The following is a 27,898-nucleotide window of genomic DNA, read 5'->3' as shown; positions in this document are numbered from 1 at the left end:
TGGATATTGGCAATATCGTTAACAATTCTCGTTTATAATCATTATTAAAATGGCTTCTTATCAAGATCTTAGTCTATAGGCTGTTCGGTTAATGCGTGAACTTCATATTATTTGAAGCACACTTGCCGTCCATTAATCGCAAAATGCTTTGTTACTTTTTAATAAACAAAGTATCAGCTTTAAAATTATGCCAAAATCATAACGAAATTCAAACAATAAATACAGTTTTGGCGCTCTTTAATGCAGCAGGCGCGATCGCTTTAGCGCCTCAGTTCAAGCGGCAAGTGAACCCATTACATCTTTCTCTTTACTACTGTAGTACATAATGAACATGAACTAACATCAAAACATAGCCTATTTTATAAGAAAGCCTACAGTACAACTTACTGAAATGTCTCATGTAAAAGCTCAAACTGCAAAAAACGTGTAATGCTTGTAAACATTGCAACGTAATATACATTTACCTCAGAATAACCATTCGGTTTCCATAAGCTCATCAGTCAGCTAGAAAAATAACTATAAAGAAGAGCATTTTGCTATATTTATGTGCTATTGGATATTAATATTTTACTTAATCTGTTGTCTACATGATTCAACTCCTCCTACAAAATTGCATTTTACTAATGAAGAAAAACAGACTGAATGTGTGAAAGACATATGACAACACTTATAGGATGCACTGAGGAGGAGCCCAAACTACACTCAGTGGCCAAGTGATGCTTATGGTCCATATGGTCTTATTTGTACAGATACTGTGTCATGAACAATTCTTTGTGACTATATATTTCAAGTTGGAAAAGATGTTTAATTCCCACTTTAAGTTAATCTTAGTTCCCAGGTCATCTACAAGATAGATTCAAATGCTGGTAATTTCAAGAAAATATGAGACAATCACATGAATGTATGATTGAAATGTTAAAAAATAATAAAATAAATAAAACACATTTATTCTGTGGCACCTAAAAAAATAATTTGGTGCCTAAAATTTTTTCTTATAGGAGCCAATGGCTCCTTACTCAATTTTTTTCTTTGGAGCCCTGCACTAGGGATGGTGCCTTCTCGTCGAGAAGTGATCACAACCGATGCTTCACTGGATGGGGGGCAACATGGAACCAGAGGGGATTGGTGGTCACTGGTCAACAAAGGAGGCTGTAGCGTATCAGCTCATGGGGAAATATGAATAATTAATCATAACTAGTTATAATTAATTATAAATAATTAGATCCGCTGTAGATATTTAGCTGACCTCTCAGGGTCAACTGTCTGTCAATTCTAAGAACTTTAATTTCCTGGTTAAGGGAAATAACTTTCTTACTGTACAATTCTACAAAGAGCTTGCAGCATAAATCTGCATGATTAAGTGACTCCAGTTATGAGCAAACAATGAACAATGTCGAGTGTGATACAAGTAAGACTTTATTAACTACATAAACACTTAAACTGGTCCAACATACACATACACACACACACATACAGTTGGTATAGGAAAGGGTTAAAGCTTAACGCAGTAGAGAGAAGAGAAAATAAGAATATGAAGTTATGGAACCATTTGCATATTCAGCAGATCTACAGCCTGAAGGAGACATCAGATTCTTAGTTCAAACACACCTTTGTAAAAAGGTGCAAATGATACCTAATGTATCAATTAATAAGACTAAGTTTGAATACTTGCACGTCTCGTCTGTCTGAAAGAAAGGCTTGATGCAGTCTGAAGGTCCCAGTTGATCTTTGCTGAAGTTGGTTGATGAAAAAGAACCAGTTTGAGTCAGAGAATCTTGTTGAATGGAAAAGTCAAGGCCGAAGCCTGGCACGTACTTAGGGGGTTGCAGAAGCGTTCTAGCTCATGTCTTCATCTTAGAATCTAACCGAACTACCGACTCTGGGCGGATCACTGAAGTGCGGCCTTTAAAGTCTTAGAGAAGAGTCAATTTTTCACTGTGCACTGTAGATTTCCTATGGAAATTGTAGTGAGAGGGGTGACTCTCAACATGCCATTAGGTCGTAAAATGTATCTGGTGTCAGGGTTGCCATGGTAACCAGGGTCCTGGGCCCTGTTCACTGACAACTTGGCACCCAGTATGTTTATTGGGTGAGGGGTCTGTGAACGTTTTGTTAATCTAATGAATAACTGATTTGTTAAATCAAATGAAAAATTGTGTGTTTGATTGGTCCAGACGCTACATAGGCCTTAGAACATATCAACATTCTAGAACTGAAGGCGGTGTATCTAGAACTACAACACTTCCTATCAAATCAGTATTTCATTTGAAATCACCAGGGTGGCACCAGGTCTCTTGTGTTTTTACAACTAACTCGCAAGATCCACAGATGGTCTCAGGGCTGAATGACTTCATTAAAGCCAGTTTATCTCCCAAGATCGGTCAATCAAGTGGCGGATGCTCTGTCCAGGAATCTACTGCTTCCTGAAAAATGGAAGCTTCACCCAGATGTGGTGCAGCTGATTTGGAAATGGTTCGGCAAGGCAGAGGTTGATCTACACATTGCCGTTGGTGGTTTGCGAATGCCGAGGCATCCAGCCATTGGGATAGGATGCGTTAGCTCACGAGTGGCTGATCTGCTTGTTGTACGCGTTCCTTCCTTTTCAACTTCTATGGGAGACCCTACACCGAATATTCCTGTCCAAACACAAGGTGCTTTTAGTGGTACCTCGTTGGCCAGCCAGGCCATGGTTTCCTCTTCTTCTAAGTCTGTTACAGGGTGAGCCGTGGCAGCTTTCCATCAGACAGGACCTCCTTTCTCAGCTGAAGGGTCGTGTTTGGTACCCAGATCCAGCTTGTCTTCAGCTTTGGGTTTGGCCAGTGGGTCCACTTCTCAGTTAACTGATTGTGAGCCAGCAGTAGTGAACACTATTAGCTCCTTCAACACAACAGCTTTATGCTGCTCGTTGGAGGATTTTCTCATCTTGGTGTGGGGATCAAGGACTTGACCCAGTTCATTGCACTGTGCCAAAAGTATTGAGTTTTTGCAGCATCTATTGTTGTCTATGTCTATGACAACAAGGCAGCTTCTATCTTAAAAATTTATGTTGCTGCCATATCTACATATCATGCCCCTGTCGATGGTGCATCCTTGGGGTCTCACAACCTTGTATGTAGTTTTTTGAAGGGAGCAAGGCATTTAAAGCCTGTTCGTTTTACTCCTTATCCTGTTTGGGATTTGCTGCTTGTTCTGGAGTTTCTTTCTACACCACAATTTGAAGGATATTAAGTTGTTGTCCTGGAAAGTGTCTTTTCTGTTAGCCATTGCTTCTGTTAAATGTGTTTGTGAGCTTTATGCCCTGTCAGAGAGTGAATTGTGCTTACGCTGGTTACCAGAGGATTCTGGGGTCATTCTTCAGCCTAATCCGGCCTTCCTCCCTAAGGTCTTGTCACAACAATTTGTGAATCAGTCTATTCATCTGGCTGCTTTTCAACCTCCTTTTTCTCCCTCCGATGCAGGCAGGGGGAGGTCTCATCTTCTGTGTCTTAAAACGAGCTTTGAGGTGCTATGTTAAGTCTACTGCTTCTTTTAGACAGACAGATCAGTTATTTGTCTGTTATGGTGAGGTATGCAAGGGCGCTCATTTGTCTAAGCAAATACTGTCACGTTGGATTGTCAAGGTGATAAAGTTAGCGTATAATAATTCTAACCTGCCTTTATCAGTGTGCGTTACTTGTCACTCTACTAGGGCTGTCTCTTCATCCTGGGCAGCTTTATGGGGAGTTTTCTCGGCGGAGGTCTGTGCAGCTGCTACATGGTCCTCTCCATGTACCTTTACATGATTTTACAAGGTCAACATGGCTACTTCCCATGAGGTGAGTTCTGCAGTCCTTCTGGAGCATTTGATTTTTGCAGGGGGGTGGCATTCCTCATGACTGTGTTGGTATGTGTCATCCACTGGTGCTCAGCACCGCCTATGGCGGTCAGGAGGAAAGCATTCCGAGGCTGGTCATCAAACTGCTGTGGTTTATACCCTTGCATCTCAGACTACATCATGACATGACTGTTAGGTATTTCTTTCTCGACCTATCTAGCTGGCGCAGTGATTATCCACTAGTGCTTAGGCTAGTATTAATTTCATTAATGAAAAGTAAGACGAAAAATGACTAGGACGAGACAATGATGAGATGACAATAAGGTCAATAAATGATAACTGTGACTATATCAACATGCAATGCCATGTGCATGCACTCGTTCTTCATTGCGGATGTGCCGACGATGATCTGAAAACACGACAAAAAAGTAAAAGTCTAGCAATCTCTGTTTGAGATGTTTAGCTTAAATTAAAGTGTCATTCAACCAGTCTGTGTTCTGTCATGATATCTCGACTATTTTGTTTGCGATTGTGTTTGCTGAATAAACGCCTTTACTCAAGTGCTGTTGTTTTAATAGAGAAACATTATTGCAATTTGGAATTATTGAAATTACTATTAGGAATTTTACTGTTAAAATAGTTTGTGTTAGTTTTTGCCAGTTTTGATAATGTAGACAGAGAGAGTGCATATCTAATTCTTTGATATTAATTTATATATTAAATAGCGTATAATAAATCAGTACACTAGATGAGGTCAAATAAACCATGTGTATGAGTCCACATTCTATTGATTTGTGCTTATTGGTGAAAGTGCAATACCTGAAATGTAAAAAAAAAATAAAAAAAAAACCTTCACAAATAACAATCTTTTCGATTTTAATTTTGAGCTAAAAACTTTTTTTTTAATCAGTTTAGCTATTATACACTATGACGAAAATGTGATGAAAGCTTTCATTGACTAAAACTAGACTAAAATGCTCAGACATTTAGTCAACTAAAACAGGATAAGGTTGACTAAATATGATTGTAACGAGTGGGGGCGGGGCCGAGAGCCGTGGGAACGGAGCGAGGCCGGTGGAGTAATTGATAATGAGCGACACCTGCACCACTCACCGGTCTCAAGTCCCACGGAGGAGCTCCGGAAGGATAAAAGGAGGAGTGACGACAGTGAAAGAGGAGAGAAGTCCAAGCCTGGTCCTCTCTCCTCTTTGTCGCTCATTATCAATTACTCCACCGGCCTCGCTCTGTTCCCATGGCTCTCGGCCCCGCCCCCACTCGCCACAATGATAATAACTAAAAAGTATATTTGACACCAGGACTAAGACTAATTTAAAAATTAACACTACTTAGCACCGCCTCTGGCGGTCATCCAGAATACACAGAGCCACTAGCGTTTCACCTGAGGGGTGTGCGATATATATCGCCTGCGATAATATCGTAACTGTTGTTTTAACGATGTGTGATTTGACATTATCGAGTATTTTGCAAAAACCATTCAAAACATCCCTACAGAGCGCACGCATATATTACATGAAGTCTAGACTAGTGCATGTGCGCATTTAGTGTGTTTTCTTTCACTGCATGATTCAGTCTATTAAAATGCATTTAGAATGATCACAAATTCAAGACATGATGGCAGAAAATTTATATATTTATACCACTTCATATAGTTATTCAATTTCACACGAAGAGTGCCGTTTTTCTCCAAAAATTACCATGATTACAAATGTGACATTTAATTCAATAAACATAATAAGCTCATTAAGAGACTTACGTTTTAGACACCATATTGCTTGTTTTTGCTCTATTTTGCCAACAAAAATCATCCCGAATACAGCCACAGCCCTGTTTTGTGTCTCTGAGCAACATGACGGTGTTTCGTTCTTGAATGAATCAACCGTTTAAATGATTCGGTTCAATCGCAATGACTCACTTATTAACAGGGATTTGCTGCCACCTGCTGGCGGTTTTAATTTCAAACTTATTTTTATTTTTTTCATGTTTTAAATCATTTCAAATATCAGTATTCAACGTTTTATGTTTAATATATCAAAACATTATTTATGCATTTGTAATTGCAGGTTAAATGCATTCATGTCTTGCATTAAACAAAATACATGTGTGTAAATACATCTAAATGCCACTTCAGATGCAGCTTCTGTGTTGATTTAATTTGCTTGGTAACAGCCCAAATGTCTTATTATTCTAATTCCCTGATTAAATGTAAGAATTTGACTCAAAAGATAATGGACACTTGAAAAAATTGCTTTATAAAGGTAAACATGCCCATAAAATGCAAAAATCAGTTTAAACTTATTGGAAAAGATTAATTTCTATCAGTATGAACTGACCACCACACAGAATATGAAGAATATTAAAAACATTAGGAGTCAGCTGTCTTCGGCAGTCCTTAAGGTACCAGCACAATAACACACTCAGCAAAATATCGTCTAATTATCGTTATCGATAAAATCCCATAAAATATTGAGATATAATTTTTTTGTCAATATCGCACACCCCTATTTCACCTACAAGGTGAATACAGGTAAAGTAGGAAAACTGCTAAAGTAAGGCAATTGAGCTTAATGTGTACCTATTACTAAACATCTGCATTAAGTTTTAAGTATATCATGTAATCGTATTCGCTCTATGCATTAGGCATGATAAGCAAACCCTGTGCTACTTCACACCTCCCGTCAACAGTGGCATTCTGGGAAATCTGACCGCCATGTCACGGCACCCCGCTTGCATTCAGTCTGTTTCTCTTATCTAGCCAAATCTTTCTCTCTATCTTTCTATGCGTCTCTCAGTATGATCACTTTTGGACTTGATTCTGATGAACGTCACAGGAAATAACAAGCACACTAAAACCATCTTCCTGCAGACCTGACCACAGCCACAAATAGACCTGCACCAGGGTAAAAATGACTGACCTGCTATCAATGCTTACTGGAAGAGAGAGAAAACAAGAGAAAGAGAGAAAGAAGAACAAATATGAAACTTCTTTACAAATGAAACCAAAAACCACTTCCTTCATGTACTGATGACAATGGCCCAGATATAGAAACGCTGATCTCCACCTCACAACCCAAACAGCTCTATTTTAACAACATGTCACTGATGTAGTAATGGGTGACCTAACATTGCTAAAGCAGTTTGCATTGCTGCATATGTTCAAATCAGACTAATCTAAACATCAATCAGGAAACTGGTGTGGTTCTCTCTGAATCCAGATCATACATCCAACTTGCATGCTTCTGTGCTCAAATGTGTGTGTTCAGTCTGAATTTAGGCTTTCAAAGTGGTTTGTGTGTGTGTGTGAGCAAGGCTTGCGTGTGTCCTCTGTTTACACTGCAGTGTTGTTTGGTGCAGTGCTGATGCATGTGATCACCTCTAAGAGCTTTAATACTGGACCGCTCCAGATTTGACAAGAGCCGGGCACAGAACAATGGCCTTTGATTAGAGAAGAGGTCTGTCTCTCTCTCCTCTAAAACCCCTCAAGTTGGCCAGAGTGACGGTGTAAAAAAGAATGACAAATTTTTCCCTGTTGCTACCGCTCTCTCTCTCTCTCAGCTTTTGGCCTGCATGAATGTGTAGATTATCATCATCAGAAGCATATTACTCTCACTGCCCATACCCACAAAACAGTTATGGCGCCTAGTTTTCCCCGTTTCAGACCCCCTGTGCCTATATTTCAGAGAACAGTGCAGATCTTTGATCTCAGATGTCTTTTTTCATAACCTGTTTACAAGGACAGAAGAATCGGAAACTGTTAATACTAGGGTTGTACTATCAGCTAAAGTATAATCATATCAAGTAGTACAATCAGGAAAAAGGTACCAACCTATCACTGCGGGGCAGCTCCCTTTCAAATTGTACTAATATGTACACTTTAGGTACTAATATGTAGTTTTAAAATACTAATATGTACCTTTGAGGTACTAAAATGTTTCATTTAAAGGTAAATAATGTACAAAGATGTAGCTTTTAGTGAACCTCTATAATTGTGTGGATCACCAATTTTACTTAAATTTTTTATACAAAAATAATATAGTCCTGAATGTATGTTATGATTTCTTTATTTTCACACAGCATTGCAATAGATTTTCACAGAAAATTAAGGGTAGACTTTGTTTACAGTAATGTTTGCAATAATGAAAGTGAGCAAAGCTGATAATCCCAAACCTTCCTAAAGTCCACTGAACTCATCACAGTAGGTGCTCGTGCAGTTCGCTTTCATATTGTTATTTTCCACATAGGATATTTTTAATTGCTGGCTTATGTACAGATACATCAGGCAAATGTTTTTGTCTGCTTGTGTTTTTTGTGTATTCAACAATACACCAATAAAATTAAAAGGAGTTTGTTTTTGAATTCCTGCATTGTTTCATTCTGTTCTGTTGCACTCTCACATCCTGCATGCAAAAATGCATTACCATGAATCACGGTACTACCGTTTGTACTACATACTATTATGCACTATTAACTAAATACTATTGTAACTAATTACCAAATACTAAATAAATTGTAAATACTGAGGCACTGCTGGTATTTTGATGCTTGGGCACAGCAATACAACTTTAGCATAAGAAAACCGTGCAACCCTAATGTATACTGTATGGAACCAGTGATGTATACATACTAATAACATTTGAGAAAAATGATTGAGCTACAGTCATAACTGACCTAGAATCAGTTTCCCTGCGAGAGCATTACTCATACTGGTAAAACTGTCTGTGATAATCAATAGATCTGAGGAGAGAGAGCGAGAGAGAAAGAAAGAAACATCCATCCAATGTTGCTAAAAAGGTGACAGATCAAAAAAAATTATAATCTGATTGAACTCTGTCTTAATAGTGCTACACTGTCCTGACTGAAGTAAACCCCTGGACGCTTCCTGTTTTGTGGCGTGTGTAGTGTGAATCAAAACCCTCTGCTGCTATTTTTAGTAGCAAAAAACATGCTCTGAAATGCAGAGAGTGCCAAAAGAGGAAACACAGAAGTAGACTTCCTTCCTGCTTCGGTTTTCTTCATTGAAACGATTAAATGAATAGATGAGAGAACGTGAGTGGGCGTCAACATGGCCTGATGGCTTCCATTTTGTCCTGACTGGAGGTGCTATTGCTGCTAAGCACGCGTCCGTGTGCTCGTCATAACTGATGCTGTGTTATGACATGTGCTATCTGTCTTCATTAGCAAAGAAAAGAGATGGAAAATGACACACACTATCAATCATACTAACCCAGTAGCTCATTCTTCCTCTTTTTCACAGACACACATTAAACATTATGACTGGGCTAATTTCACTCATTCAATGGAGGCTTGTGTCCAGTGAAGTTTCCAGCATATAATATTTTCAGTCAAAACATACTTCATGTTTTATATACTGTACAGCTATGTGTTTGAACCAATGAGATTTCACTCTGGGTTCGACATGACAGAAAAAGAAACCAAATAAATGACAAATCACAAACAGATTGGAGAGATTTGACTTATCTCTTGTCAGTTTATTGCACCTTGTTAAGATAAATGCATAGTAGACAGCATGTGCTGGGTTGCCCTGGGCAGCTGTGACAACTGGAACAGAACTAAAAGCTACCTGCTTCATCTGTGCCTCTCATTCACTTGTCCTCTGCTCTTTCTACCATCTGTCTCTCTCATGCATGTGCCCTCATAATGTGAGAAAGAGAGAGCTCATTATGGTAGACTTTTCTCTGGAGGATGAAGGACTGTGTGTGTGTGTGTGTGTGTGTGTGTGTGTGTGTGTGTGGATCACTTATGGGCCCAGCAGAATGAAAACAACATGAAAGGAAGATGAGGGAAAAAAGCATTTGGTACATGTGCGCCACTGTTTAATCTATGTTACATCGCTTAGCGCCACTCACTAATGCTAGCAAGCAAGCAAGAAAGAAAAAGAAAGAAAGTCAAACTACAACAGAAGGTATTACTTGGCAGTCTAATGTAGAATTATACATAGTTTTAAATAGAATATAATTGAATTGAATTATAAATAGAATTGTAAATAGTTTTTTTAAAGTTACTTTTCTGAAATCAGACAGCCTCGATGATATAGTTCAACTGATTCATGAACAAATAGCTAACTGTTAACTGAAGTTAACGTAAAGCTAAGATAGTGAATCAAAAACATGCAGTGTAAAAAAACCCCACCTGATTCCCAAAATTAAGCACTCTTAGGAGAATGAATGAATGAAACATTACATTTTGGTTTAAGCACCATTATTTAAAGTGTTAGTTCACCCAAAAATGAAAATTCTGTCATTAATTACTCACCCTCTTGTAATTTCAAACCCGTAAGACCTTCGTTCATCTTCGGAACACAAATTAAGATATTTTTGATGGAATCTGAGAGCTGTCTGACCCTGCACAGACAGCAACGCAACTGAAATGTTCCCAAGTCCAGAAACTAGCAAGGAGATCTGTAAAATAATCCATGTGACATCAGTGGTTCATCCGCAATTATACGAAGCTACGAGAATACTTTTTGTGCGCAAAAGAAAAAAAAAAGAATGACTTAGTTTCCTCCGCATCACCCTGGTGCCATTTTGGAGAATATCAGCTGGACATAAACAACGTATGCTGTTCTTTGTCAGCTGCGTCACACGGATATGTTGTTTTCGTTCAGATCAAATCACAACAACGTAGGAAACAGATCCGGCGTGAGGCAGCTGACACAGAACAGCATACGTTGTTTACGTTCAGCGGATGTTCTCCAAAATGGCGCTATGCTGATGCGGAGGAGACGAATTGTTGAATAAAGTCGTTTTTTTTTCTTTTGCGCACAAAAAGTATTCTCATAGCTTTGTATAATTGCAGATGAACCACTGATGTCACATGGATTATTTTACAGATCTCCTTGCTAGTTTCTGGACTTGGGAATGGGAACATTTCAGTTGCGTTGCTGTCTATGCAGGGTCAGACAGCTCTCAGATTCTATCAAAAATATCTTCATTTGTGTTCCGAAGATGAACGAAGGTCTTACGGGTTTGAAACGATATCAGTGTGAGTAATTAATGACATAATTTTCATTTTTGGGTGAAATAACACTTTTAATATATAGCTGTGCCCAATTTTGCGACTGCAATTACGCTTTGAAAAACAAATGTTATACATGAAAAAGCAGTAAAAAGTCTATGTAAACATTTTGCAATAATGATGTCATCATTTGGCAATGCAATTTCACTTTTTCACAATTTAGTTTTTTCTCAAAAGTACTAAAAGAATCTTTAATGGAAATATTAGGAAATCAGACTGCAATCATTAATTTCCTTACGAAATTCCTTAGTGCTCTTCATTTTTAGTTATAAAACTTTACATTAGTAAACAGCTCCTCTGTTTAACACATACACAAACACTGCCATCTTCTCTATCTCACCCTCTCTCTCACACACAGACAATTTCTGACAGCTAGTCCTGTTATTTAAATGCTGTGCAGTCTTTCTGTCCCCTCTGAACCTTCTGGACAACCCAGAGATCCTTCAGGCCTCTGTCGGCCTCACTCTCTCCCTCCCTCACTGTCTCACTATCTCTCTCTCCCCTCTTCTCCCTCTCTCCGCTCCATTGACTTAATGGACTGTCAAGGCAATGATGGACGATGCTTTTCTAATTAGGTTTTCAAATTTAACCTAGAAAGAGAGAGAGGGAGAGAAAAAGAAAGGGATGAGACGAGAAAGAAAGACAAACAAGGGAGAGAATAAAAAAGAGAGATGACACAGGTACTACAAGGTGAATGCAAAAAGTAAAGCAAAAGATAAATGACCAGAAGTTTCAAGGGCTTTGGAGTTAGGGTTCGGTTCAACCAAAAATGGTTAATTTATACTCATTATTTACTCATTCTCATGTCATTCCAAAATCCATATGCTGTTATTATTTCTGCTGATAGTGGCCAGGAAAACAACACAGTCCATATGATTTGTATCCTACTACTCCAAGTCTTCTGAAAGCTCTGATCCTGTTCTCTCTCTTTGTTCTTTGCAATAATGTATTTGAGGCAGTCTTTCTCTATAGGGACTAGGGCTGTGCGATTAATCAAAATCGTCATAAAATCGCGATTTGAGCTTGCGTGATTTCTAAATCGCTTTATAGCACGATTTTCCGCGCCCCCGACCTCCCCGCAGTATGCTATCCGAACCAATCATAATGCAGCGCGCCTAAATGGAGCACGAGAACAGAACAGACCGGGCGGGCATAGAAACGTAACGCCAGGTTCACACACTCCGCACCCATGTTAACGGATCAGAGCGTTCACACTGCACGCGATTGCAGTCAGGCAGTGCGCTCCAGGAGCGGTGCGGCTGCAGCAGTCATGCTGTGATCGTTTCCACACGGAATCTATTTCTGCTGTGCTGCACGCACTGAATTAAAGTGACAGCGCATTATTCGCAGTAAAAATTATCATGGATTGACATGGAAATTTAGTAATTACACCATAAATGCAAATAATTAATGTCTACTGTTTCACAGTCAACACATGGCTTTTTGGCTAGATTTAAAACAAGGAAAAGTGCACTTTTAGATAAACAAGGCAATAATAGATGGCACTCGTGGTGGTAGTTAAACAAAGTTATATTTATTGAGTTTAAACGTGAATATGTCTATGAAAGATTGTATTACTGTACTGTGATAAAAGAATCACAATGCTGAAAAAGCATTTTCAGAAACAACGTTTGGATTTGAAATCAAAATAATGGATAAATGTTGTGTTTGTGGTAAACAGCCGCGGATCAGGAGTGGACTGCAAACCTGTGCGAAAGCAAAATGAGTCCGTGCTGCTTCTGCACCGCATACACATACTGTACAAGCACTGCAGACGGAGTACGTGTGAACTTGGCGCAACAAATCTAGTTCAACATCTACAATCACAAAGAGCTCTATGACCAATGCATGGCAAAAAAAAATCCCTGGACACAGGATTTTTTTTTTTTCTGCCATATGCCTATTCTAGAGACATTTTGTTACACCTTTACTTAGTGATTATTTTGCCTTATGTCTGTTCTAGAGACATGTTATAGCTTTTTGATAAAGCTCTAATTGGTTTTCTTTTGGAAATATGTTTCAAATTCACACTGAATGCATTAATGACTGTAAAGCATGTCTGTGTGTGTCAAAATCGTGATTAAAATCGATATCGCAAAATTGATCAAAATCAAATCGCGATAGTTTTTTTTTGTCTATATCGCACAGCCCTAATAGGGACCCACAGAATCAGAATCAGAATCAATATAAAAGGGGCTTAAAATCTACTGGTGAACGAGATGAGAGACAGATATACAGAAATACAGGCTGTCTTTGCTTCTAATTACTTTTAACTTATTAAAGACAATCAACTTATCGGACAGCCCATAAAACATAATGTGATGTTAATTAGAAAACAAGGTTCTGCAGTTATTCTAATGTGATTATGACATCCTGTCTATATATCCCAAAGCTAAAAAGCCAGTTTAGACTAAATAAGTGGAGTAAAGACAGGGGTTTGATAGTTTCTTGAAAGTTCAGCAGTCTGAGAATTCAGTCACAGCTGTATTCTTTCAGTCTTGGACATATTTGACATAGTTTATCAGGTGATACCAGAAAACAGACAATCACTAAAAGGCACAGACCTTGGCCATCCAAAATTATAAAATCTCGTGTTACCCAAACCATTAAACAGCCATTAGTGATGGGTTGAGACTAAACTCACTGTGAGTTACTCTCAGTCACCACATAAGGTCACACAAGACAGGGAAAAAACACAGGGTCATTTGTAGACATATGAGACTACCCATTTCCTCATGCAATTCTACAGGGGTTTTGCACACACACACACCATGACCCTTGAATACAGTTGGTCTTCAGTATCATCCACATGAACGTTCAAACAGAAACACCCAGGAGCCCAAGAAACATTCACAGCGCCCTTCAACATCCACATGGTCTGAATTTTCTAGTCTTCTCAAAAGACACCTAAGAAAACTGTCTTGCACTGCTACAACGTTTTCTAAGGCAGACCACTAAAAACAGCAAGAACATATTGATGTCTAGGGATGCACTGATATTAAAATTATATACTATTTTGCCTATAAATTAAAAATAAAATACTTAACAATAAAATCAGTAGTTACAAGTGAAAATAGGCATCAAAACATTATAATGTACAGCATGAAGAAATACAATTTTGAGATGATAAAGTTTACAATTAACAGTTATTAAATTATTTGTGTTTTTAAAGATTAACTTTTAAGTGAGTGTTAGACGCCGCCAAATGTAAATCTAATCTAAATGTAAAAAGAGGAAATGAGGATGAACAATTAAAAATACAATATCAACTATACTGTAAAATGACCCTTTGCACACAAAAAAAGACAAAAAATAGTGTAAAAACAGAAATGGTGATTCCTATGACAAATGACATCACCATAAACAACATCAACCTAAAAAAAAATAAAGTTATATTTACTATTTCCTCAGTATCACACCCTCCTTCACAGTGAGTGCACCCTTCACTTCTCCTTTTTTATTTATTTTTTTTACTAGAAGGTTGTTTTGCTTGGTCCTTGACTAAATTTTGCTACATCTTTCAGTCCTATGTAGTCTTGCTACTGGCCTTAAAAATGACACCTTGCATTTCCTGCTTTTCTATAAGAGACATCCGCTCACACATTTACAGATTTTCAAATCTGAATACATAAAATGTTGGTTTTGTATCAGACCTCTTTCTTTAGAAGACAAAATAGTAAACAGGTTGCAGTTTTCTGTAGTCTGTAGTCAGACTCATTCTTGTAGTGAAAATGGCAATAATGCTGAACACTGGTCTGGTGGGGTCACAGCCTCGTTTAGTCCGCTACCTAGAGGAGAAACTAGTTGTTATGGAATTCTGCCCTTTCTCCCCTTAAACTTCGGCTGAATTTGTCTTGTGTCATTCTGCCTTACAGCAAATGGGTTGAATGGACACACTCTGTGTCTCTCAGCTAACTCACACAAAACTCAACAACACGCATACTTTTCCTTCTTGCCTGCCTCCAGTTTCTGCACACAAAATTAATGAGGGCACTAACAAACAGGGCAGAGAGAGCGATGGAGAGATAGTCTTATGTAATTCTTTACCCCTTGGACAGGAAGAAGGAGAATAGGGCCATCTAACACAGAGAAACTATTGACAGTGCGCACTGATATATGAGACCCTCAGAGGAAACCTGTTACAGGATATACGTTGTACACGCATTACTGTTCCTCTCTTCTTTTTCCTAATTCACGAACACATATGTAAGATCCCTGCATACTTCCTCCTCTGTTTACTGTATCTCATTCTTCTGTCTATACAAGTTCAACAATAAGAATTTCAATTTGTTAGCCCTATACAAATCATCTATTTTATCCAGCAAGGTAATGTAACCTTGGTGGCATATTTAAATCAGCACAATTGAGCAGACTTCGCAAAACATTATTTGTTGAGCCCTGCACACACTTATTTCTCAAGTCTCCTCTTATGAACTAATCCTGTCATCATCAACATAATCATAGACAGAAACCCACAAGGCATGTTTGGAATGGCATATTACCTACTGTTTTGTAAAGTAGAATGCAGTATATGTATACTGTGCACATTATCTGAAATGAGTAACACTTCAGAATAGGGAACACATATTCACTATTAACTAAGAGTTTTCCCTTAATAAACTCCTAATTTGCTGCTAATCAATAATTCGTAGATTTTTTTAAATGTTTCGGAAAAAATCACCAAGGCTGTGTTTGTTTGATGAAAACTAAAGTAAAAACAGTATTATAGTGAAATATTATGACAATTTAAAATAACTGTTTTCTATTTTTATATATTTTAAAATGCAATTTATTTCTGACATGGCAAAGCTGAATTTTAAGTCACACGATCCTTCAGAAAAGATTCTAATCTAATCTGATTTGGTGCTCAAGAAACATTTTTTATTATCAATGTTGAAAACAGGTGTGTTTCTTAGTATTTTTGTGGAAACTGAACCGACAAAACACTCATATGGGGTAACTGTTGAAGACGTGCACAAAACTCACAACACATTGTTAACTATGATTCTACAAATTGAAATGTCAGTGTGCACAGCAACAACAGGTAATAAATGAACTCAGTCAGGCTGAAATGACATGTTACACTTCAAAATGCTTCGCAGGGTTTAACAAGTATGCTAATGAAGGGGAAATCACTAATGAGCAAGAGGAAGAATCATGCAGTGTTTACTGACATCAATCTAAGCACACACACAAACACACAATTACTTTTCACCAGGCACATACTGTACTGAATGTCAAATTTAGCTAAGCAGCATTAGCCTGTCATTAGCTGCCCTCAACATCTGATGACTCTCCAAAGGACCGTCCACTGTCCTTTTATTGACTGTCTGATGCTGCACACAAAAATAGCAAGCGCTGACTAAAATCATCATTTCCAGTCTGATTGACTGGCTTTATATGGCCTCTAAATGTAAGTGCACACAGATTTTATGAGTAGTGCAGTTACAACATATGCATCACAGAGAAGAATTAATTACTGTAGTAAAATCTACTGCATGCAAATGTACCCCTAAATGGCAAATAAATCAAAAACAAACTTGATCAGATGGTCTCTTCCTGTCTTTTTGGTCAGATTAAGCTGCAATATGGATCTCAAGTAATATGGTGAGCGCTTGTAAACACACCCTTATTCCCTGTCAAAGTTTATGTGTATACATAAAAAAGAAAATCAAAGACATAATTTTCGTAGATTCCTCTCAAGGGACATTTCCTATTAAATATAAATGAGATAAAACAAGTCATTTGTGATATTATCAAGCATTATTTTTAAGTATGAAAATTAAACTACCATTCAAAAGGGTCAGTACGTTTTTTGGCCTTGCCACCATTTTTTTATATTTCAATTTTCATATTTCTTTTTGTTACGATCTATTTTTGAATCGCAACAAAATAAGGGAGTCACCACACACCGCAGCTAATTATTAAGTGAATTTGAACTTCTGAACTCTATTTGTTGTTGTTGTTGTTGTTGAACAATCCTTAAAAAAAAACTTAAAGAATCGCAGTTTCCACAAAATTATTAAGCAGCACAACTGGTTTTAACATCGAAAATAGTAAGCAATCAGCATATCAGCATATTTGATTTTTTTTTTTAAGAATTATGTGACACTGAATACTGGAATAATGGCTGATGAAAATTCAGCTTTGCCATCACATTAATAAATTACATTTTAAAATAAATTAAAATAGAAATATAACAGACCCCAAACTCTTGAACAGTAGTGTACAAGAAAATAATTTAAACTGTTCCAGGTTGCAAAAATCTAATTATCAAAGAACTTCTACATAAACTATTAGCAAAAGTGTTAGCATTGTTTGACAAAATGAAAACATTAACTTAATTGGTATCTGTGTGATTGTGTGATTCAATTAGTTCAGCTTCATTGGCTTGCTGATACTGACTAATATTCTGATAATTTCATCAACCGCAGTGCCAAGATAAATATGACTGACATGTGCTGATCTGGGATCATGTTCATCTTATTACAACTATGATCTAAATGTTCATGTACACAAAGCCATTGCTTATTTGAGATCTGCTTACACTAAGCAGACCAGATGGTTAAACTGATCTGAGGTCAGTTTTCAGCTGTTTAACAGAGAGAAACTAAAAGCATTCAAGGCCTGATCTGAGATCTGTTTTAAAGGAGGCTTCTAGAAATTATCCAACAAAGGTGATATGATTTGTTATGGTAGCAGTGCAGTGCAAATAAACCTTTGCACTCTGTAAGTAGCACTAACAGAGTGTTAAATGTAAAAAAGTTGTTCAATGGGCTAAGGCCAAACAGTGTCAGAGAAATAAATAGCAAGTTACTAAGTGACTGCTTAAGCCCATCTGTAGATGAAGTGAAGTGAAGTGACATGTGGCCAAGTATGGTGACCCATACTCGGAATTAGTGCTCTGCATTTATCCCATCCAAAGTGCTTGCTCAAGGGCACCTCAGTCGTGGTATTGACGGTGGGAGAGAGCACTGTACATTCACTCACCCCATCTACAATCCCTGCCGGTAAGAGACTCGAACCCGCAACCTTTGGGTTACAAGTCCGACTCTCTAGCCATTAGGCCACGACTTCCCCAGAAGTGAAAGAAAGATGAAAGAGAGATCTATAACCTTACATTGTCCAGTTATAATGACACCCAACTCTCATGCTACAAAACAGGTGGCCTCACTGTTGCAGTCACATTTAACTCTCAGAATCTCACATGGGTCAAAGAAGAAAGGTCACCTGATCCATGGATACTGAATTGTGGGGGGTGAGAACCACAGGTTAGGCACTAAATTCTGCTACACTTTTTGCCTGCAGGGTCCGTCTTCCAGTCTCAGGGGCTGTTTACACGACAACATTTTCAGCCAAAAACTGGAAACGTTTTATGCGTTTTGCCTGTTCGTTTACATGACAACGGCATCTTGGGGACTGAAAACGCAAAGTTTTGAAAACGGGTTTCAAAGTGCAAGTTTTTGAAAATGGCACCGTTATCGTTTTCATGTAAACACCCAATACGGGAATCTTTGAAAACAGTGACGTCATGCACGTGCATAGTACGTGTTAGGTATGTAGACATATGCAGTACATGTCGATTTTAAAGGCAAGCGCAAACAAACATACACAACAATGGCAGAGTATATGGTACTGTTGTTGCTGTTTAAGAGTTTGCTAATGCTTCTTCAGCAAAGTGTGGATTTACTTCACCAATATTACAACCAACAGCGGAGAGGCATCATATACACATGGCACCTACAATGTGATTTTCTGGATTTTTTTTTCTCATTTTGTCTCTCATAGTTGAGGTATACCTATGATGAAAATTACAGGCCTCTCTCATCTTTTTAAGTGGGAGAACTTGCACAATTGGTGGCTGACTAAATACTTTTTTGCCCCACTGTACGTAATACAGAGTTTTTGGCCGTTTTCAGGGTATGTGTAACCGCAAATCGTTTTGAAAACGTTGTCGTGTATACATGAAACTTTTTAAAAACGCAAGTTTTTGACTACACCGTTGTCGTGTAAACGTAGCCTCATTCTTGTATGGAAGCTTACCACAGGATAAAAAATAAAGAAGTTAATTGTGACTTTTTATCTCACAATTCCGACTTTTTTTCCTTGCAATTCTGAGTTTATATCTCACAATTCTGACTTTTTTTCCTCAGAACTGCAAGATTTAAAGTCACAATTGCGAGTTAACATCTGATCTTTAGATCTTGCAATTCTGAGAAGAAAAGTTAGAATTGTGAGATATAAATTCGAAATTGCAATAAAAAAAGGAATTACCTTTTTTATTTTTATTCTGTGGTGGAAACAACAACAACATACAAACAGGATTGTGAGATATAAACTTAGAACTGGCAGATGTAAACTCGGAATTGCGAGCAAAGGAATCAGAATTCTGTGTTTATATCTCACTATTCTAAATTGTGAGAAAAAAACTCTGAATTGTGACATAAAAATTCTGAATTGTGGGATAAAAGGTCACAATTACCTTTTTTTATCCCATGATGGAACAAGCTTCCATATTCTTCCCACATGAATAGCTTTATATACACATTTATAAAGGGAATTTTACACTGTCTGCTCAACAATTCTACTGTTCTCATCTTATCAAAATGCAACACAAAGCTGACACAATAAACAGGTATGTGTGAGGGGTCAAGGGTCAGGGTAGCCCTCAGTATGTTCATCAACAACTGACCTCTACAACAAATTCCCCTCTTTGACAGGAAATAAAATCAATCAGTAAGAAGCTGCTTCAAATTAATTTCAAAATGAGCTCAATTAATCAACAGCATTTGGTCTTTTGATTAACAAAGAACATGTGCATGTAGACTAGATGCTGTCTTGTGTATCATAGTAAGCATGCTAATGACCGTCTCGTATCCTTTTGCCCTTTCAGGAATAAACATTAGTCCAAACTGACATTGATATGGTACATACTAGTCATAGCATGCCAAGTGCCAAGTATTGACTGATTCTGAGCCATCAGTGACTGTCCAATATGCACTACAGCTACAACTATACAATATGTATGTATGTATGTATGTATATGTGTGTGTGTGTGTGTGAGAGAGATAGTATATGTACACTATTCAACTTATTTAAATTATTTATAATAAATAAATATTAAATAAAATAATATTGGGGTGGTTAAAAAGTGAACAAAATCTCCTAAAATCCTACTTTCTGCTAAATCCTACCTTGGCTCGAATCTGACCAGAAGTGGATACTTTTCGGATGAGTTTGTGCGAGGTCTCCTCTGGCTCCCCGTCACTGTCCGATGATTCGTCACCCGCCTCGGCTTGAGGATCCGGAGAGGTCAGGGACTCCCGGGGCTCCCGGACATAAAGTACATTTGGATTGAGCTTTGAGGCCATGACTGTGCAGGGGACACGATTTTCACAGCACTCGTCTCCTCCTCTGTGCCAAGTCAGCTCTGAAACAGAGAAAGCTAATGGTATTGATTCCCAAAGAGACTTCTTCTGCTTTCATTTTAAAGCCCATATAGCTCTATGAACTACAGCGTTCATACTGTAGCAAATTCAGTTCCTCTATTTTGATTGCGCTAAGTGTTGAGGCCAACAAAAGAAACCAGTGCACAAACCAAAAGACAGTTAACAACAACAGGGGATTATTTAGTCTATCTATTGCACAACAGCATTAAGGGTAATGGAAAAAAAAGGATATTTGAGGTGATAAAAAGGAGAAATAATTTAAAACACAAGATCTTGTGATCTTTGTGTTCCTGTTGGTTTCATGCATAAAAAGTGGTGTAACAAACAAGGAAAAGTACTGAAATACTTAAACCTTAAATACCTTGAATTTAATTATTCAATTAGGCCTATTTTTTATTTTCTAACTACCTACTTTTCTGTCTAAAGGGGTTCTTATCACATGACAACAAAAAAGGTTCCTGAAAATTGATTTGACAAATTGACAAAACTTTTTCAAATATCTCACATATTAGTACAATTTTAAAACAAAATGTCACCTTTTTTTTTAAAGAAATAATAAAACATTATGCTTCTCATTTATATATGTTTCCCTTTAAAAAAAAATAATAATTCAGCCTATATATATATATATATATAGAGAGAGAGAGAGAGAGAGAGAGAGAGAGAGAGTTACACCATCAGACTTTTAACCTTAAGCCTCACAAAATCACATATCCAAAAGCATTCAAATTCATGGAGTGAAAACGTATTGATCATTCAAAATGCATCCAGGTCATTTTTATGAATCGCTTTTTTGCATAACAATAGATCCAGACAAAATAATGAGCAACACGCCATTGGCCCTTATGCAGACGTTGAAGCCCATTAGCGCTTAGAATCGATCCAAACCCATCTGACATAATCCACAGACGGTCGCTGTCAGTGCTTTGAGAGATACATGAACTCGCTGAGTGTTGCGTGTGTTCACAGCTGCGCATTCCTTGCGCTCAAAATCATTCGACTCGGCGACACTTCGTTATCACCTTTCTCGCTGTTAATCTAATTAAGTCGCCTCTTGCCCCAAAATATTGCCTTAACGTGTCCCCCATACGTGACAAAACGCGACGCTTTTTGCATCGGACTTCGGTTTATGGCACACACATCTCCTGTAAACATAACATAACTACCTGTTATGATGTCGCGCGTCGGCTGTCTACGTTTGCAGAGCAATAAAGAGACGTTCGAGTGAATAATGCCATTAATGATATTTAAACGCAGGCGTCTAATGGGCTTTTGGATTTGACCAGATTATATTTACACAGGCATCTCCGACTCAGTAGCACCAGCTGTGTTCTCACGTCTTCCGAGCCAAAAACAGCCGTGTTGTAGACAGCATTAATGTTGTACATACACAATTTAGCGATCTAAGGAGAGCAGCGTTCTCCGGCTTCGTCAATTGAATAAATCCGTTAGGGTTTGATTCACTGAACGCTCGCGGCGTTCGGCCATCACTTTCTGAATCGACAAATAGACTCAACTGTCATTCTCGCGCACGATTCCGTCTGCCGCGGTTGCACCGACTAAATGAAAAGGTGGACGTGGACGTGGTGTTTTACCTCTACGGTGCGTTGTCGGTTCCCGTTGAACCTCGTATGTGTGTTCTTGTTGCTCTCGGGCAGCGCGGTTAGATACTGTCAATTGTCAAAGCTGCTCCTGTCTCGCACATACGCGCGTGTGTACGCATCGGATAAGATTTGAATCGAATGGGAGGGGTGGACTACAGCGCGAGAGCGTCTGTGTGTCAGCACATCTGGATGGCTTGACAACAGATATCTAAGAAATGTTTGAGAGATTAATCCATCACCTACAGTACTACTATCGTTTTACTGCAGTTCTCAATGCAGATATTTAATGCTTCGCAGGATCGCTTCTGAAGCTTCTGGAGGGTGTTCAGTAGGAAGGGAAATCTTCGCTGACGAAATATGTGCACTTGTTGCTACATGTTGAACTGCTTGACAATGTTCTGACCATTGAAGGGGTCACTTGTGTAATGGGCAAATAGCCCAGTCACAGCACCACTGGACATAAAGGTCTAGTGTGCTATCAAGAATCATACCTTTTTCTATGATAATAAAGACATTTAATTCCTTAAATCAATTGAATATTGGTTCACAATGAGTTTTCTTAACAAAATACATGCTTTAGTGGAAACCTAACTGACTTTAGGAGCCCTAATACAACTGGGAATGTCAAAGTAATGCAGTTAACTAGTTAGCAACAGCATACTTAAGCATACTAATTGTCATTTATTTGGTGTAGTAGGAAGTGCAAGAGAAGAGACTAGTTATACCAACGGCATATGCAACGCAATATAGACTACAACTCATGTCCTGTAGCTATCAGTCCTCAATCTAAGCACAAGCTCCACTCTTTACCAACCAAACCCATTAAAACGCCATCATAACTTGTTTAAGTCCCAGTGTAACCGATCATTAAACACTTGTATCTCTCTTCATGTTCTCATCTTGCTCCAAAACTAAAAAAACAATTAATGAATAAACAAAAAGAATAATTATATACTCTACAGATCTAGTCCCCTCCCTAGATAGCATGCTGGGAACCAGAAATCCCCTGACCCTTTCCAGTTTATGCCACCAAAAATAAAATAAAAAATGTATAAAATAATGAATCAGTTGTGTACTTTCAACATGAATGGAGGATATAAATGGCTACAGCATATATCTGATACATGCTGTTCTGAGACAAGTTTTAGACATTACTTTCATGATATTTGATTACAATCAAGAGGCCAGTGAACTCTCTCTAAACTGTGGTTATCTCAGCCGACTTCTCTTTTACGGTTTTATACAGTGGGTATAAAAAGAATCACCTCTCTTTAAAATAATCACATTTTGGTGCTTAGTAGCCTGAAATGAAGACAGACACAGTTTTTGTTTTATCCAATTTACCAACTTATAACATCCAAGTGAAAAATATAACAGCAACATGTCAGAAAAAATTTAATAAATAAATAAACAGAATCACGGAGTTGGAAAAAGGATCACCACTTTGTGTCAGTATTTTGTTGAACCACCTTTTGCTTTAATTACAGCCTTTAATCTGTTGGGATATGTCTTTACTAAAGGCCAAAGTATACTTCGGCCGTCCGCACTATGTCATTTTCATCATCAGGAGAGCTCGCGGAGAGCCACGCACCCCGTCCGCATGCAGGCAATTTTTTGAGACTGCCTCACCCACGGTTGAGTATACTTTGAAGGCTGTGCGCGAGACTGAACGGAACGCGGAAAGTGAAGTATACCCGGGCCTTAACTTTGCAGCTCTAGACTTTTCAGTATTTGTCCACTATTTTTTGCAGAACTTCTCAAGTTCAGTTAAACTTGATGGTGTTCGTTTGTGGACTGCAGTCTTCAAGTTATTCCACAGATTTTCAAAGGGGTTTAACTCTGGGCTCTGACTAGACCATGCGAGGACATTCACCTTTTTCTCCAACCACTGTGTGGTCAGTTTTGCTATGTGCTTTCTGCTTTGGGCCGTTGTCATATTGGAAGGTAAACCTTCTTCCCATTGAAAATTTCTGGCAGAGGGCAGCAGATTTTCCTCAAAAATTTGATGGTATTTTGCCCCATTCATTTTTCCTTCTATCCTGGCAAGTGCTCCAGTCCCTGCTGCAGAGAAACACCCCCATAACAGGATATTACCCCCTCCATGCTTTACTGTAGCAATGGTGTTATTTGGATGGTGAGCTGTATTGGATTTCTGCCAGACATATTGTTTGCTGTTGAGGCCAAATATTTAAATTTTAGTCTCATCTGCCTCCGAATCTTCAAGGTGTGTTTTGGCAAAGCTCAGTCGTGACTGCATGTGGCCTTTCTTGAGGAGTGGCTGTTTTCTTGCAACCTTCCCATACAAGCCACATTTGTGGATAATTTGTGATATTGTTGTCACATGCACACAACGACCACTCTTTGTCATAAATTCCTGCAACTGCTTCAGAGTTGCTGTAGGCCTCTTAGTAGCCTCTCTGACCAGTTTCCTCCTGGCTCTTTCATCCAGTTTGGAGCGACATCCTGATAAAGGGAGGGTCTGTTGTACCAAATACCTTCCACTTCATAAAAAATAGACTACACTGTGCTTCTAGGCTTTGATGAAGCCTTTGAAATATTTTTGTATCCATCTCCTGACTTGTGCCGGTCCACAACTTTATCCCGGAGATCTTTTGACAGTGCCTTGCCACTCATAGTTGATTGTTTGTTTCAATTGCACTACCAAGGACTGGTAGGACCAAGGACAAATGCTCCAGGAAAGCTCTTTTCATGCTGAGCTAATCAAAATGACCACAGCTGATCACAGTTGAAAGTCAAATGGCTTTGTGTGCCATTGAGAAGGTGATTAGCTACACCTGATTGAGTTATCTTTCACTTTGATGTTATAAGTTGCACTGAGTGATTATTTTCTATACCCACTGTAGATGCTAATTTTCTGTCATTAGAATGATATGAAATTGCAACAAATTGAAGTGCTTTCATGTTTAATACACATCTGAGTGGCATCTAAATGCCGGCCTGAGTCCATTTATATTCACCTGCTGCAGCCTCTATCCAAACCATGGACTTATTTTTTATTAAAACTCAGGTGTGAAAATAAATAAAGGAATATCATTACTATATGCACCAATATCAAAAAATATTCCACTGATCATCTGGATGGCTAATACCAGTAGACTTTATTTATCCAGAAAAAGTTATTAAATTGTCCTTGCTTTTTTGTTTACCATGATATGTTACTGAGGTATCATACACTGAATAGTCATGTCGATGCATTTTCAGCCTATAAAAATAAAAAGAGCCCTTCCCTCCTTCCATAATCAGTTCCATCAAAGGTAGACTTAAGAGGAAAGAGGAATAAAATGGGTCAATGGTTATGACAGTGAAACTGCAATGCGTGCATTTTGTATTTCACTTTCTCTTCTTAAAGGTAGGCAAATTATCAAAAATCATTTAATTTCTGATTAACTCTTCATTTCCAATTAATCAACCTACAAATGCTTAAATTTTAAGTCATATTGTCTATTTCTTAAAAGATGTATATAAAGTTGTTTATGAGTAATAAGGGACACCCCCGGCCCACGAACTACCGACAGAGTCGTTATTTTGGATGTAGCTTTCTGCTGCCACCCAGCGGTGTGTATTAAAACACACTGTCTGTCTGATGCTACGGGTCCCAATTAAATAATCATCAACGTCAATTATATTTGAAGCATTAAAACACCACATCCAGCGTATTTAATTCGTTTGCCCCACCTCTAAAAGCTAACTGTAGTAGAAGTAGGGTTGCATGCACGCGTCCAGTGAACAGTCAAGAACTGATCAAAGAGATGCATCCGGCTCCATGTTTCAGAAAGCCTTCAGAGAAGCTGGAGCTCACGGAGAAAGACTTTCGTGATCCCCCGGAAGCTTTCGTGCCCCTTCGTTCATCATCCTTCGCTTATGCACACGCAGAGGAATCCTTAAATCCCTGCAGAGGAATAACAGCCAACCTGCCGTGCGCAAGCAGAGCCACGTACGGGGCTTAATGATTCAGATGCAGAGAGATTACATTTGTTTACTTGCAAACATCTTTCACTCTTACATTTTTAATGTTTTCATTTAAGGTAATGACCAAAAAAAAAAAATACCTGCATTAGCTTTGTCGTGTTTGTTGCTTATACAGAACGAGCAATCATCAGATGGTTCATACTAAAGAATCGTTCCACGGTTTATCGGTTGCCATGAGAACGCGTCCAGTGAGATGAAGTTTGCCTCAGTGAGCTGAGGAACAGATGGATGGATGGATGGACGACAGAAAGAAAGAACGATAGATAGATAGACCAGTGAGCTGAGGAACAGATGGATGGATGGACGACAGAAAGAAAGAACGATAGATAGATAGACCAGTGAGCTGAGGAACAGATGGATGGATGGACCGACAGAAAGAAAGAACGATAGATAGATAGACCAGTGAGCTGAGGAACAGATGGATGGATGGACCGACAGAAAGAAAGAACGAAAGAACGATAGATAGATAGATAGATAGATCAGTGAGCTGAGGAACAGATGGATGGATGGACGACAGAAAGAAAGAACGATAGATAGATAGATAGATAGATAGATAGATAGATAGATAGATAGATAGATAGATACTATTCCTATTCACTGCCACTCCATTCTCATTTGAACCAGATCATGAAACATTTGGGAGCCTCTCTTTGATCTTCAGTGAATGGCACAGGTTTGTTTGTGTATAGTACACTCTTAAAAATAAAGGTGCTTCACGATGCCATAGAAGAACCTTTTTGTCTAAATGGTTCCATAAAGAACCTTTAACATCTGAAGAACCTTTCTGTTTCACAAAAGGTTCTTTGTGGCGAAAGAAGGTTCTTCAGATTATAAAAAGGTAAGAAAGAGATGGTTCTTTAAAGAACTTTTGACTGAATGGTTCTTTGTGGAACCAAAAATGGTTCTTCTATGGCATCGCTTGAAGAACCTTTTGAAGCACCTTTATTTTTAAGAGTGTATATGCTGGTCTGACTGTAAGAATGTATCTTTGATTCAAATGTAATTATACATGTAACCTACAATTATTGATGCAGACATGTTTGTACCTTGCAGATTCCCAGTAATAGTCTTCACAAGGTGGGTGTAAATAAATATTTAAAATATGGGGATTTCGGTCTCAAAGGAACGGATTACTAATCATGCAAAAGAGCACAACTGGAACAGGATTATAATTTTAACAGCAATGCACAGGGGAAGTGTGCAGGCAGAAACTGCTAATTGGTTCAACAGTTGAGAAATATTATCTAAAGATCAGTGAATCATTTAGAACAATCCCAGCAGACTCCTCAACCGAGTGAACAACAGCCATTGCCCTTTTGCATTGACTAGAGATCAGCTTTGCCATTTCTTCAGTAATTGTAGGATAAGGATGAGGCTAAGGGAGCTAATTCAATGCAAAATATCAAGTGGTAGTATCTGGAGCGGTTTTAGAGAATTAACAGCAGAGTACTGTGATGGAAGATGTTGTGGAAACGAAGGACAAAATAGAAAAACAAACAGACTTCCAAATGGGGCAACAACAAAATTACACAGCAGAATGTTCCTAAAATGTTATATTCAAAGCAAAGCACACCAAATGGTGGAATAACAGAAGCCATTCTGCCAAAATCAGCTCCAAAATATGTAGACAATCCTGTCAATGCATAAAGCAAAGTTTCTGTTTTGAAATAATTTGTATTATTTAAAAACAAAAAAAATTATTTAGGTTAAAACAAAATCTAAATTCTTTGGTTATTAAAGAGAGAAATGGAAGAACAACAACTTTCACATCGGAATGTTGCTGAAATGTTCTACTCAAAGTAAACCAAATGATGGATTAACAGAAGTCAATTTGTCTAAAATCAATTCCAAAATACGCAGACTGCCTTGTCAATGGATAATGCAAAGTTTTGAAATGTTTGTATGATTTTTAATATATATATATATATATATATATATATATATATATATAATTATTTGGGTATTAATAAATAATTAAAATATTAAAA

The 27,898-nt window shown here is 38.1% G+C and overlaps 1 protein-coding gene across 2 annotated transcripts in view; it reads right to left on the bottom strand.

Moving 5' to 3' along the window:
• The window catches only part of LOC107588135 (diacylglycerol kinase delta-like), an 87,341-nt gene extending 65,298 nt beyond the window's left edge, over window positions 1–22,043 (bottom strand). For both annotated transcript variants that reach the window (XM_016276141.1, XM_016276143.1), the window contains exons 1-2: window positions 21,912–22,043; window positions 20,062–20,297 (exon numbers count right to left, since the gene is read on the bottom strand). In XM_016276141.1, coding sequence (XP_016131627.1) covers window positions 20,062–20,238 — 177 coding nt within the window. In that variant the 5' untranslated portion in view covers window positions 20,239–20,297; window positions 21,912–22,043. The remainder of the gene's footprint in view (window positions 1–20,061; window positions 20,298–21,911) is intronic.
• Window positions 22,044–27,898: the final 5,855 nt, after the last annotated feature.

This window comes from Sinocyclocheilus grahami, unplaced genomic scaffold (genome assembly GCF_001515645.1).
Source record: "Sinocyclocheilus grahami isolate Dianchi unplaced genomic scaffold, SAMN03320097.WGS_v1.1 scaffold99.1, whole genome shotgun sequence".
In the NCBI taxonomy this organism is placed as follows: domain Eukaryota; kingdom Metazoa; phylum Chordata; class Actinopteri; order Cypriniformes; family Cyprinidae; genus Sinocyclocheilus; species Sinocyclocheilus grahami.
The sequence above is the reverse complement of the archived record's forward strand: the minus strand, read 5'-3'. Positions and strand labels throughout refer to the sequence as shown.